The sequence below is a fragment of the Pecten maximus genome, chromosome 4 (assembly GCF_902652985.1).
Source record: "Pecten maximus chromosome 4, xPecMax1.1, whole genome shotgun sequence".
Lineage (NCBI taxonomy): Eukaryota > Metazoa > Mollusca > Bivalvia > Pectinida > Pectinidae > Pecten > Pecten maximus.
Window position 1 is genome coordinate 25,568,364 of NC_047018.1, and position 15,142 is coordinate 25,583,505.

At 34.3% G+C, this 15,142-nt stretch overlaps 1 protein-coding gene across 1 annotated transcript; it reads left to right on the forward strand.

Annotated features, from left to right (window-relative positions):
* The first annotated feature begins 16 nt into the window (after positions 1-16).
* On the forward strand, positions 17-15,004 carry LOC117325610 (membralin-like). Its single transcript, XM_033881954.1, has 11 exons — positions 17-92; positions 999-1,234; positions 2,081-2,645; positions 3,566-3,676; positions 4,103-4,225; positions 4,943-5,043; positions 5,915-5,972; positions 7,197-7,280; positions 8,480-8,612; positions 9,577-9,676; positions 10,532-15,004. Exons 2-11 carry the CDS (start codon positions 1,037-1,039, stop codon positions 11,291-11,293), a joined length of 2,235 nt encoding a protein of 744 aa, XP_033737845.1. The 5' UTR covers positions 17-92; positions 999-1,036; the 3' UTR covers positions 11,294-15,004.
* Positions 15,005-15,142: the final 138 nt, after the last annotated feature.

Below are 15,142 nucleotides of genomic sequence, written 5' to 3' on the forward strand. Positions count from 1 at the left end.
TTTTATTAGAGATTATATAATGATTGACACAAGTGTCATGGCCGAATCCCAGTGATAGACTAGAAGAGGAAAAGACGGGATACAAAATAGAGGTTACTTGAAGATATTTTGCCATTCAAATTACATTTTCTGTGCTCCAATAGAAGTGTATTTAAACCAATGATTTTAGATATGTTAACAGATAGTCGGTGCATATATGATATCTATTAGTTCTGTCGAGTCCAGTCTACTGTACTGTACAGTACAGCTGTCTACAGTAGTTTCATTGTAGCACGAGCTTGGTGTAGTTGCTGTGATCAACATGAGCATGTATTCAAATACAGTAAATAATAAACAACTGGCATCATAATGCAATAATTTCAAGTCATGTATTGATAACGATAATTCTTTAACAGTTTTATCAGCGTACACAAGTGCCAACGACAATTTATTTTACCTGCATGTTCGTATTTAGCTACTGGTCATAAATAAAAAGTCACCAACACCTGCAGATTGATAGTCAACTCTGTCGACATTTCTATTGACTTGTGTTTCACCTATGATAGGGCAACGTTGAAGATCATGAATAGGTTCATACAGACTAGCTGCCATAATAATGTTTATTATTCTGCATGTTAGAGTGTTCATACTGTATATAAGGTTAAAAGAGAGCCAAAACAAGCTATTAACGTGCAAATCAAATAGTTACAGTTTCTTTTTATGGTGAATCTTGAAGATTTAAGGATTACACCAGCAGCAACCACACCCAGCGGGTAGGGAATTCAATGTGAATTTAAGCTTGAACATGCATGTGCACTGTATTTGTCAAGTGGCCAATAAAGAATTTCCATTTGAAATACTCAAAATTTCACATATAGGCTAGTTCTTTTAAATGCATTGCAAGACGTGATTACTATGGAACACCGATTTCAATATAGCCAAACATATCTTGATATGTTAAATTAGTATTGATGTAATAAACTAACTTCTTCAAATGGATAATTTGTATGTTTATATAGTTACAGGGGATTTGCTCCTGTAGGACTGACAAGGGGCTATGAATAATCCAGACCTAGAGAACAACAACAATAATGATGGACGGCGTAATAACAACCAGGGAAGAGGGCCACAGAATCCATTGGTGAATGTGCGTGACAGACTGTTCCATGCCCTGTTCTACAGAATAGCACTGACTTATGCCAGAACTTTCCCTAAACCTGTCAGAAGAATTCTGGAATTTGCTGTACTTTTGAAGGTAATTGAAATGAAGCATAAATTAGATGAAGGCATAATAATAATTTTGATATTTTTTTCCATTTGAAATACCTGGTTCCATTTTTACAAATAACCTAAAACATTGGTAACTGGTTAAAGTTTAGCGACAAATTTTCTGATGCACCCTGGTATTAAACTGTTTTAGTTATAATTTATATTAAAGAAACACAACAAGTCAACAATAAGGTTTTATTCTCTTCTCCGGGCATTTGCTTTCAGGCAAGCGTTGGAATGCTTAAAATTAGACTATTAACAAGATTAAACCTCTTGATATGAAAAATGGACAAAGCTGGTAAGCTTCAAACTTTCGTTTAATGTTTGATCAAAAGAAGCTGATTAATCATGTGACTAGGTCTATTTACAAAACATGAAAATTTCTAGGCCAATTACTTGAACTTAAATGTTAGGTAACAGCTCAAAAACTGGAATGGGTATCCAGTTTGATCCCCCGCTTTGCTTTTCCATGTCATTTAAGGTCATTCTTGTCCTTGCCAATTTTGAATCACAAGATCGTTTTTGCACTTTCCTTGCACTCTAAATTTCCTGCAACAAAAATGTGCAATCATATTTTTTACACTTTTCTGAACAAAAAAGATATGAATTAGTGTAATAGGGTTGCAACTTTAAAATCTCATAATTAACAGAATGCATAACTTGGCAAACATTCAACAGTTGAAACTAAAAAAAAGTTATAAAAATGAAAATCTTTTGATGGTGCAATGACATAATTGAAATAGATTTGTATAAAGATTTTGCATTGTAATATTTTTTTTTTATGAATTAGTGTTAATTGAGCTCAGTTTGTGATTTTTTTTCTCTTGAACAGGCTTTGTGTGTTCTGGCCATTTTGGCATACATCCACATTGTATTTGCACGGACACCCATCAACTGTTTGTCAAGCATTCAGAAGACTTGGCCCAGACATGGGATCCTGAGAGTCGAAATTGTACAAAATGCATCAGAGAACTACAGTCTTGTCAACTCCTATGAAAAAGAGTACTCAGATTTCAGTTTACATTTGTTTAATGACCATGCTGAGGAAGAACAAGAAACAGGGGATGATGAAACCGTTGAACCAAGAACAGAAGACATCTTCCCCAGTAATGGACAATATACAAATTCTTCAGGAGGAAATGAGACTATAGTAGAAATCATTGATACAGCAGAGGTAAATAAAGAGTCGGTTCCTGTAGTGGTTCCTGTAGTGGATCCTGGTGGAGATGAGGAAAGGAATGTGGAGATTGAGGCAGAGAATCCTGATGTGGATGGGGAGAATCAAGAAGGGAATGTCACAAAGATGAGTCAGAATACCAATACTGTTAGTGACACAGGCTATGAAACCTTTACTGACTCCTACCCCCTATCAGAAATTGAAATGCTGGCCAAAGTAGGTAAGGAATCTATCATTAATTTGTACATGTGTGGTTGTTAGATTAACTGTAGTTATCCCCTGCCCGTCTGTTCGGTGGTGTTTATGGAGCTTATCTCCAAAACTGTTCCAAGATAACTGCACAAAACTTTCTACATATCAAGTGGTGTATTGGTGCATTTTGTTATGGAGCAGTCTTCAGTTGCAATATTTTCATATTTATCATTGAAACAAATTATAGAAATCACAATGTCAAAAATCACTGATTTTAAAGTTTTCTAAGTCTATATACAAAAGTTAAACCATTCAAGACAACTCCATGAAACTTTCAATATACATCAATTTCAGTACATGTAATCTGTTCTATGAAGGAGTTTTCAGTTTATGTATTTTCCTGGTTACCATGGAAACAAATTTTATAGTTTCTTAACCGTTTAAGGAAACATCACAACACTTTCTACACAATTACAATTCAGTGTTTTAGTATTGCCTTCTGCTGTAGAAGTGTTTCATTAGGTTTGCTTACCATGGAAACACATAGCCAAAAGCACATGCTACTTTATACACCCACCAATTTAATAGACTTTGTATTATTGCTTAAATGTGTTGATTAGACTTCATCATCGTTTACATTTCCTCCTTCATATTGACACTAACCTCTAAACAATCATACCTGTAATTAAACTTCCATGGCATGAATCTGAACCACATGTTCTATGTCCCTATTTTCTAATGGAAGATAAATCAAATTTAGACACCATATTGCATATTGTATATTGAGGCAACTGTCAAAATAATCTTTTTGAAGTTATCTTCTTGAATAATAACATTATGAACAAACATTTACTAATGGAATTTAATATTCATTGGTTACCTAGAACCTGTTCTGAGTGATTTGATATTTTGTGTTGGTGCTAGTTAATATTTTGTGGTGTTTTACAGTGTGGCCAGAGGAGAAATACATTGTGGAATATGCACTGGAGTATGGGTTCTTGAGGCTGTCTCCAAAAACAAGACAGAGACTAAATATAACAGTCATGCTTGTCACATTGGGTTAGTGAGATATTATAGCTACATGCTTTTTTTAATGCTGCGAAGAAAGAACATAAGTATGGTGAATGTATCATTTGTATCTGCACATATATTGAACAGCTGGTTATTTCTGTAAAATATATAAGGTATCAGTATACATAATTCATTATGAAAAGTGCAAAAGTATCATAGTTAAATAAATTTGACTTCAACTCATAGCTGATCTGTGAATTCCTAAAAAGAAACATGTGTATTCAGTTATTGCTTTTGCTAGAATTACTGCTTTTCTCCAGAAAGGAAGGAGCATATGAAAGTTATTCAAGCCAGTGCTAGTCATATATCATTTCAGCAATACTGGTATTAAATAGGAACATGTCTCCAGTAGCAAAATTTGAAGTGTGAGCAGTTAAAATCTGTACCTGTGAAATAAGTTGATTGTGTTTTCAGATCCCATAAAGGATGAATGTTTTGGTGACAGCATCAGTCGGTTTTTACTGGACGAATTCCTTGGGTATGATGATATACTGATGTCCAGTATAAAACAGTTGGCAGAGCATGAAGATAACAAAGGTAAATAAAGGAATTTAAGAGACATGATACCAGGAATTTTTTTGTCCTTGGGTTAGCAGGACGTTGAAAATGACAATTTAATTAATGCTTTACTTGAGTTTCTGTATCAAATACAGTTGCTATCATTGTAAAATAGTAGAAAACATCTACGACGAAGCGGCAAGTACGTTGGTGAAAAAATGGGATGATATGGCATCTCATAGTAGTAGAGGGCATTAAAAATGTTATATATCCGCAACAATCCAGGACATCAACAAGGGCAAACTTTTTCTCAGTAAAGACAGTGAGGACATGGAACAGTCTCCCAGAGGAAGTGACATCAGCATAAAATGTGAACACTTTTAAAAAGAGGCTGAATAATCACTGGGAAAATCAAGATAAATTGTACAATTTTAAAGCTACAATTCAGTGATGTAGCAAATTCTGTATCCATGAATTTTATTTATTGAGCCTTGTATAGAGGATTTACATCATGCACCAGAAAATAAATTGATTCTAATTAATGAACAATTATGTATAAATAAATCAATTCCTAAGCCATGTTGAATTTTTAACAATGTGTTTTGAAAATGAAATAAATTTGACACATTAAGTAGTAAAACTGGTACTTAACTATTACACATGATACAACATGTTCAAAATCCTGATGACTCAAATCCATGTTTATTGCATTTTAACTTAGTAGATAGTGATTAATTATTGGTGTCGGACTTGTAGGTTACCTGAGGAATGTAGTAACGGGAGAACACTACCGATTCGTCAGTATGTGGATGGCCAGGAGTTCTTACCTGGCTGCAGCCTTCATCATGTTAGTCTTTGTAAGTATAATTTATTAGTCTCCAACTGGTGAAACTGGGGGACTGTATACAGGTTTCCTCCCTTCTGAATGTCAGTTCACCCACTCAGTTTTTCGTACTTTTCTCAGCCAGGATTCAAGGTATGCTGGTGAAAGTTGGCATGTTACTAGTATAAGTAAATTCGGATCAAGTTCGAGTTTCAGGGTTTTTAGGTCAAGGTAAAGGTCACTTACTATTTTTAGCAGGGACATGTATTGCTGCAGAAGTACCCAGCATGCTTGTTTTACATCCTCATAACACCTTAGGTCAAATGAAGACAGGGGCTTAAAAGTAAGTCCCAAAGGTTGTCATATTGGGCAATAATTTCATTTTGATTTTTCTTATATCCACCATATTGATATAAAAAAATCTTATGATTCTGTAAGGGACCAAATATTAGTCATCATTTGTGTATGGAATATAGCAGACCGTTTGTTTTAACAGGCCTAGTACAGGGTCAGACATGCACCAGAACCTACCTATACATATAGAGCTACTTGATTCAGTCACGGTTTGCTTCTTTCAGATTTACTTATTTTAGGAAAATGGGTACATTGTCTCTTCAAAATGTTGAAAATTATATTAATTTAAACAGAAACATTACTTGTTTTAAAAAAAAAAATGAGTATAATGTAGCTTCAAAATGTTGAAAATGTATGATATGAATTGTTTGTGCCTGATCAGGATTTCACCTATCAAGTGATACGGTCACATGTACTACCTGGTATACTGGCTAAGAAGACGTTTTGAACATTGGAACTTCCATATATGTCAGTAGGCAAGTCAGGTTGAAAACATGTACTATTTTGTCTGATTTAATATTTAAAATCTTCTACATTTATTTTTGTTTCAGACATTGTCAGTCTCAACTTTACTGAGATATTCTCATCATCAGATTTTCATCTTTATAGGTGAGTATGTCATGTACTTGTTATGTTGCATTAGATTCAATATATATTAAGATAAATGATTTCCATTTAAAAAAAGGCTATGCATATAAATGTGAAGTAAAGACTCTTTTGGTGCCTTTACTCTGATAGAAGATGGGTATTGAGTGTTTGCCCAGCTTTTAAATCCATTTTCCTCCACTGAAAGACAGAAAGGCTGTAATAGCAGATACTTAGCATGTTAATTGAATTAATTAACTCCATTTCCTAAAAGCTGATATACTGTATACCTGGTATTTTTCGCCCCAGGTTATATTCGCCCTTGAGCAACACAAAAGATATTCGCCCCGTTTTAAATTTGCCCTAAACTACTTTTATGAAATGTCTTTTCCTCGTTTACAATTGGAAAATTCCGTTCGAAAATCTCTATACAGTTGCACTCGGAACACTCGGGAGTTATCGAGTTCCACTATTTTCTTTTCTTTGTATATATATATATATCCCGCTGAGGTGTGAAATGCAATCAGGTTTGAAATATACAACATTAACCTGTGTTCAGAGTTACTTTTAGCCCCTATTGATTCAAATAGTATCAGGTATGCATGGGCGATTTTAAGCAAACACGATGAAACGTAAGTTCACCGTGCCATGACTAATTACTGACCAGTGTTTTCTCTTGTTCACTTGTACATCGATGGAAGCCACAAGCGACGGGGAACTCATAAAATGAGCCTTCATAATGACAAGAATTTGGTGCTATTTTGTGTGCATCATTTTTAAAGTTTTAATGTTACTTAGTATTTATAGGCTTTTTTAATCAAATATACTAAACCTAGCACACTATCTTAGCCCATTTTCTCGATTTAACTCAACGTGATGTTGCAAATTTACTAGACCTAGATTTAAATCTAGATTTTATTTCACATGCATAGATTGAAATGAAGCAATGAATTACATGTACTTAATAAATTTAGTGTAAATATATAACACGTGTTGCTTGTGATGGTATAGAATAAAACACACTTGAAAAGCACAGGGGTATGTTTTGGTTCCGATTACAATTGGCCTATGTACGATGACTTGTAAATTCTTCAATTCAGCTTGAAATTTTCGCCGTCATCTTAAATTCGCCCTATCATCAAAGGGCGAAAATTAAACGGGGGCGAAAATTACCAGGTATACAGTATGTACATGTATGTTTTACCAACACTTTTTTGGTTTATTGAGTAAATATTTTTGTGTTTTCAGTTGATTTACTGCAAATGTTGGAGATGAATGTCACTGTAGCTTTTCCAGCAGCTCCTCTTCTTACTGTAATATTAGCACTTGTCGGTAAGTGAGCACTTCAGTAACGGGGAACAGGTTTATTTCAAGCAAAAAAAAAAAAAAAAAAAAAGAAGATGTTTCACATATACAGAAAATGAACACGAATACAGTTTACATATGAATTTTCATGAATACTGCAGTCCAACCCACTTATTTTAATACAAACTCTGATAATACAAAAACTCGCTTTATACGAATGAAAATCAAATCCCCTGCAAACCGTGTGCAATATGCTTATATTGTTTACCCACTTATTCTTAATATGAATCGGTTATGATGAAAACACGGGTAATACACAGACATGCCAGGGTCCCTTGATCACTGTTTGTGTTGTTTTAAACCCACATAATACGAAGTGTCAGAGTCAGCCAAGTGTGACACAGGTAAATTTGCATGACCTTTGTCTTGGACCGACCCACGCGCTCTATAGAAAGTGTATACAGCTGTAGACATTATCAATTCAGAGTGATGATGACAATGATGATGGTACTGACCCGTACATGCGTTACAGATCACGAGGCCCGCAAATGCCTTGACAAGTTGAAATCATTTGTTCAAAATCAAAATGACGTTCAAGATTGTGTTTTCAAAAATCTCTTAGACCAGGATATATTTGTAAGTAAGGTCAGCTCGGAAAGAGTCAAACAAACACTGGTCAGTGATGTTTTCGCAGCTGCTAAACGTGATTAGCGCGATTGTGATATGACATTATATAGTTGTTGTAGGCCTATTGACCAAAGACTGAACGCCACCCACTTACAATGTACAACGTTTTAAACGTTTTATTTTTTTACATGGTGTTGCACATTGGAAATACGACCCCACATAATACTAAACCCGTATAGTACGAAAACATTTGAAGGATCCCCAGAAATTCGCCATAACCGGGTTGGACTGTATAAGTTTACATGGCTTTATTTTTAAGCTGTATGTAACAGTTTTCATTTTCTGTTCATTAATCCGTCACACTTTTGGAATAAATGGTCTCTGCCTAATTCAATTTCCTATTTATATAGCCTGTAGTGTTCTGTACATAAATATCACCTTATAGAACATTTCATTCCAAATACCAGTACAAAAACTTGTAAGGCAAAAGTTACATTGCTGATGTAAGCAGTAAATTTGTTTTATTAAAAATGCTGCTTTCTTTTGCATATTTTAGGAATTTAAATGATTAATTTTCTGTTGTTTTTTTTTTGTCACAGGTATGGAGGCCATTATGTCTGAATTCTTTAACGACACGACCACTGCATTTTACATTATCCTGATAGTATGGATAGCTGATCAGTACGATGCTATATGTTGTCACACAGACATCAGTAAACGACATTGGTTAAGGTAAACATTTCTATGCAATTCTTAGTGTTCATGTCAAAATCATTGAATGTCCCAAAAAATACATAGAGGATATCTGAGAGTGTCTTCAGTAATTTCCAAATATGTTTCACGAGTGGCTAATATTTTGATATTAAAAAATATCGAAATATTAGCCACACGAGTGAAATATATATGGTATTACTGAAGATGCTGTTAGATATTCTGTTTATACATTTTATAGCAAAATATACTGAGGCAGCTCAATCTCTATCAGAATACATTGCAGTCCCCTGTCAACGGCTCACAAATGTATGCAAAATCATGACATCATGTATTCTATCTTGCATTATGATGTCATATAATATGATGGAGAGCTATAAGCAAATCTTAATTTTCCCCATTGTCATTTATAAGCAGTGTTCTGATTGGCCAATCAGAAAAAGGGATTTTTTTTCATGAGTGAAAAATATCAGAAAAAGTGATATTTTCCACTAGTGAAAAATATCACTTTTATAGAATGAATAATTTCAAATATTTCATTTGTAAGAAATGTAATAAATTGCAATGTCCTCTTTGAAAAACTTTTGTCTCAAGCTATGGTCTGGGCAAAGGAACTTAGGTAGTATAATAAATGATGTTCCCCCTTGAGACACAGTGACAGGTCTAACAGGGTTAATAGAAGAAAATCTTTAAAGAGACCATTCCTTTAGTATTGGTAGTTTAGCCAAAAATTTGATGGGATGGAACTGACTTAGCATTGCTACATAATAAAGGGTGTAGCCTCCATGGGATGGACATATAGCTATAGGTTATGATATGTAAAATAGAGAAAAAGACAAAAGACCATTGATTTCGTAGCTAAATGAGCAATACAGACCCATTGAGCCTCTTGATTTTGATATGTATTTGATATTGCTTTAGAAAGTGTAAAAAAATGAGATTTGTAGCAGATGTTCTCATATTGACATTTCATTTTACGTTGCAGATTCTTTTACCTTTACCATTTTGCATTTTATGCCTACCACTACCGTTTTAATGGACAGTACAGTGGCTTGGCACTATTCACCTCCTGGCTGTTTATACAGGTAAGGCATACTTGTGCAAATATATAGCATTTTGTCATCATATGGGCAGCTTTAGTCCCCCGTCATTAGATAATGGGGCTATTTAAATTGTGTTCTTAAACAATTCTTGTTATCACTATCTTGGGAGTCACTGGATAAATAATTCTTAAATTCATATGTAGGTTCTCCTTGATCCTTAATTGTGCATGTTCAATTATGGGGCTGATCAAAGCACAAGATGGCTGACAGGCCGCCATTTTGATAAATAAAGTTTGCTATTGCCACATTTCAGATTTTAGATTGATCTAAAAAACAAAATGGCCAACAAGCGACCATCTTGGATTTTAACTATTGAAGTTTGTTTATTTCTATTTCTTTATATGTTTAGGTTCTTCTTTTTCTCAAGTATTGGTTGATGTTTTTTTATCACTATTTCTTGTAGCGTTAACGTTCTTGCTAAGATTTCATATTAATGTTCTCCCTGTTTTCAAATGATTAAGAGGTAAAGGGTTAAGATGAGAAAAGGAGGGAAAAGATCAGTCTTAATAGATCTGATAAAGGTCATTCAGATGTGGGTACCAAGATCCTTCTGGGATCCATGCACCTGTTTGTGCAAAGCTTGTTTTGTACAAGATATCTCATGAAACATTGCAAGAATTTAGTCATATTCACACAATAACGTCACACCAACAACTTTTACACCTGGTTAGATGGGGTAGGTGTGTATCTTTGTGGTTTCCCTTACTTGGCTCTCATTTTCTCTGGGCTTTAGTTTATGATAAATTGACAGAGGAAAAACATGAAAAGGCAATATTTGAAGAGTTGAATATGACACAATGACATGATAAGTGATGAATGAATGACCTTGTGTTGCAGCACTCCATGATCTACTTTTTCCACCACTATGAACTGCCAGCAATTCTTCAGCAAGCACGGATACAGCAAATTGTTAACCAAAATCAACAGCAGAATAATCCTGACCCTGCTCCCAATGCCGGACAGACGGGGGAACAGGCTACACCAAATGGACAGGTGCCAGCGCCTAATGTAGATGTTGGTCAGCCATCACCACTTCCCACAGAGTCTAACGACTCTGTCGATGCCATGTATCAGTCAGCCAATCAGACGCCAGGACAGGAGCCTGTTGATGCCATGTATCAGTCAGCCAATCAGACGCCAGGACAGGAGCCTAGCAACAGTCTATCAGATATGTCAACTGTACTTCCTTCATCTGTAGGTAGCCTGTCAGCAGCAGGAATTAATTCAAACAATTCAGATGATACGGGTCAGGTTTATGCAAGCAACAGTTTAGAAAATGATATAAATATAGGCAGTGATATAAATCAGAGATCTTTGGACATAAAAAGTCCATCTACCTTATCAGGTGAAACAAATGGTGCTCCAACTAATGTTTATACACACGACACGGGTGGTCGAGAAACAGACAGCAAGGCAAGGGAGACCACTGATCCAATATCTCCACAACTAGAGGGAGATAACCCACCTTCACTTCAACAAAATTGTGATAATGGTAAAACTGGAATTCCTACATCAAATTTAGAACATAACGATTCCAGTGTAGGCTCACAAAGATTTAATACAAACAATTCTGCAGTGGATGGAGGTGCCACAGGTTGAGCAAAACTAGTGTAATGCTGATGCTTCACTCTTTCATTCATGCCTTTTATTTTATTCATTCAAGATGCCTATTTCTATGAAATCAAATCTTGGTAATACAGTCTTTCCATGGATTCTATTAACAGCAGAGCTGTTGTATTCTGTATTTTTTTTTTTTTTTTTGTTAAAATTCAATTTTTGAAATGAAAAACTTGACATGTATCTGCCAAAGATTACACAGGATGGGTTTGTAAGTAAGTGATGGATTTTTTAATGAATGGTTGTTAGTTAATGAGTGTAAGTGTGCAGTTTATGTCAGAAAAGAGTGAAAATGTCATTTTTTGACTGAAGAAGAAAATGTTACTGTATATATTTTCCTGGAGCTTTCATTGAATATGAGTATTAAACTGAATCAATTGCGAATTTTGTAATCAGTACAATGAATTTGAATTTAAAACTTAAGTAAAGTCATTTTGAATTGATAATTTTGAGAAGGATAATACGCAATGGATCTTTTAAATTTCTCAAAGCTTTTTTATCTCATTTGTAATAGTTTCATTGAAATTGCCTGGTAGATTCTGAATCCATTGTTCCAACATTGATGACCATTACAACTGTAGATCTATTTCCTTGAATTGAATGTTTTGAAAGGTCACAGACAAAAAATTTGTTCGATCATATAATGAGGATTTAGGAGGGAAATTTATCTACAATCACATACAGATGTAACCCTTGTTGTATGTAGTATACTAACGTAAAAGATAACATATTGAATAGAGAAACTGGTATACACTGTGCAATGGTCATACACCCCATCAAAGGGTTAACCACAGTATTACAGGTAATATATAAATGTTTAAGATACAGCTGCTAGTGATGTACCCCAGCAATCCTTTTCACTGGATTATGATCTGTTGTTTGAAGTTTTATTTACTCATGGATACTTGGTTTTAGTTTTTGAGGAGGTATGCTACCTTACAAATTATCACTCTACTGTTTTAGAGTTATCTTACATGACGTTAAAATTAACATTTACAATTCAGCTTAACCTGTCATTGTGAAAACTTTTAACATCATCAGAAAAAAACTTATCCTGTCAACATTATTGATGTTGATTTATACATCAAATATCTTTGGTAAATTTTCTTCACAAATTATTTACTTTAAAACAACAAGGGGTGATACAGTGTATAACTAATTTAATGGAGATGAGCTCTTTTGGAAAGAAAGCTATATCTTTAACTTACCACAGAATAGCAGTATTCCAGTACATTGTTGACCTATGTTAAGCACTAAATACTTGATTCCTTGTCCCAAGTTTTAACATTGGATTGTGAGGTCACCAGGTCCAAGTTTCATAAAAACAACCTAATTTTGTTTTCTCAGCTTCACTAACTCATCTGCTGAAAGGCCAAAAGGCCTTAGTGGACTTTCAACATGTTAGTATTTTTTTAGCCTCAACTGTAGAGTGCAACACTGTCTTGTATAAAGTATGCAGATAATTCAGTTATGAAATCTATAGAAAGAAGTTGTATCGATAAATAATTTGCTGAAACCAGAATTATTACCCAGAATTATTTATTTGCCATTATTAACATTCCTTTAGTATTTTGTATTGTTTTTGAAATCACGAGTCCCAGTTACTCCATAGGTTTCATTAGTTGCTTCAGATAGTTTCATTGGCTTATTTTATTTTCAAAATACACATATTAATTTATAAATTTGTCTCTTGAAGATGGGCGAAAGTTGTAGTTAAGGAATTTGTTGTTAGTTACCATAAGTGTTCATGTATGTAATTCAAGTGCTGGAGACATTTTATATCCATTATTATGCAAATGATGTTACATGTGTGAGAATAGTGTGTATGTATGTTGTATATATTAAAAATGAGAATACATGAAGTATTTGAATGTGTGTTGTAAAGTCAGAATGTAATTGATGTGAATGTGTGTTGTGAAGTCAGAATGTAACTGATTTGAATGTGTGTTGTAAAGTCAGATGTATGTGAATTAAAAAGTCTATGTAAATAATATGCTCTTTACTGTTAATTTATAAACGGATACATTAAGACTTAGTTTGGTCATGAATTAAATAGATCATGATTTAGCTGGGGTATGGCTGAACTTACTTGTGGTAATATATGACATTGGTTCAATTTTTTTGTTCAACAGTCCAGCAGGAATAAGCGAGTCAAAGTTTATGTGTTGGTCCCCTGGGTATATTACAGGATAAAAATGGTTCATCGAGTCAAACTTTTGTTTGGTCCCCTGGGTACATTACAATATTAATATGGTACAGCAAGTCAAAGTTGTGTTAGGGCCCCAGGGTTTTTTGCAGGATAAATATGGTTCATCGAGTCAAACTTTTGTTTGGTCCCTTGGTATATATTACAATATTAATATGGTACAGCAAGTCAAAGTTGTGTTAGGGCCCCAGGGTTTTTTACAGGATAAATATGGTAATTATTTGGAAGATTAACGATGAATGGTTGATAAGGAGTAATCTGATTGTATTACTGGTACTAGTTGATGATCAAACTATCCTATGTCTGATGTGGTCAGAAATGTTGTGCAGAATTTTCTAGACTGTTAAGTGGAAGCCAATAATATGCAAAAAAAACCCACAAAAAATGCTTTGCTTTGTTATCTATTCTACTTTAGTGTAATCAGGACATTTCCAGTCTAGTTCTGTTGAAAAAGTAACAAATATGTAGTAAGATAAGCAGTTTGTAAAATCACCCTTGAACTGAACACTAATCAGTATTTCACTATGCCTGTCTAATTTCTTAGGTCATATCTGGTAAACAATTTCATTATCAAAATAGAGAAATGTAAAATATAAAAGCAGTCAGATTCATTACACAAACTGCATTAGTATCTTGTATCAATATAACTAATTGGTCCCCCACCGGGGACTATATAGTCTCCTGGTCGTCCTGCCACACTTTATCTTGACCTGGCTCCATTTCCTACACTACGTGTCACTGAAACTTGGATGATTTTTGGCGTGGGTGTGTTGCCTGTCACTCTGACATACATTTTGACATGTGACCTACATCAAAAGAAAAAGTTTGTCCTGCTCTTTCTCCTACACTACTTGTCACTGGAACTTCATACTTTGGGCATGGGTTCACCTAGGTGAGGCAGTGTGTCGTGTACCAAAGTAGGTCATTTTGACCTGTATTTTTACAATTTGCCTACATCAAAGAAAAATTGTTTGGGCTGGATTTCCAGCACTATTTGTCACTGGAACTTTATACTAAGGGCATGGGTTCACCGGTATTGATCTCCTGATATATTATCTTTTACTAAAATTAGTGATTTTCTTGAATTCATTCACATTAACACCACAAATGTAATTTTTGAATATTGCAAGTCTGTCAAACATTGTGGGTAGAATTGGTTCCTACACAAATCATCATCTTGACATATAATTTCACATTTGGTGGGGGACTGTAATTTGTCCAATTGTTTTGTTGTTTATTTGCAGTCAATTCATTCAACAACTTTCTCTCTCTTATCTGATATTGTAAAATTGGAGACTGACCCTAAAATAGCGGTAAAATTAAATTCTCAAAAAATTCTTAAGGCAACAAAATCTGTTGTGTTTTCCCAATCCTTTGATTATCGCAACAAACTTTCTTCTGTCATCAACTAATTTTTCTAATTTTATTTCAGCGATAAAGCATTTCATATATTTATAAATTTTCAGGATTAAATTTTGGAAATGGTACTTGTTTCATGTTATAATTAAAACACAGTTTTACTAGAATTAGGAGACATGCATGATGAAACAATTAAATTAGGCAGCAAATGTAGGATTTCAGTCGGACACCGAATGTACGTTATTTCTTAACAATTCATTTGACCT

Excerpts from the sequence above, each read along its gene's own strand:
- LOC117325610 (XM_033881954.1), top strand. The coding sequence starts at position 1,037 with ATGAATAATCCAGACCTAGAGAACAACAACAATAATGATGGACGGCGT. Across the intron at positions 3,677-4,102 it reads AGTCATGCTTGTCACATTGG|ATCCCATAAAGGATGAATGT; the intron begins GTTAGTGAGATA and ends TTGTGTTTTCAG. Across the intron at positions 5,044-5,914 it reads CCTTCATCATGTTAGTCTTT|ACATTGTCAGTCTCAACTTT; the intron begins GTAAGTATAATT and ends TTTTTGTTTCAG.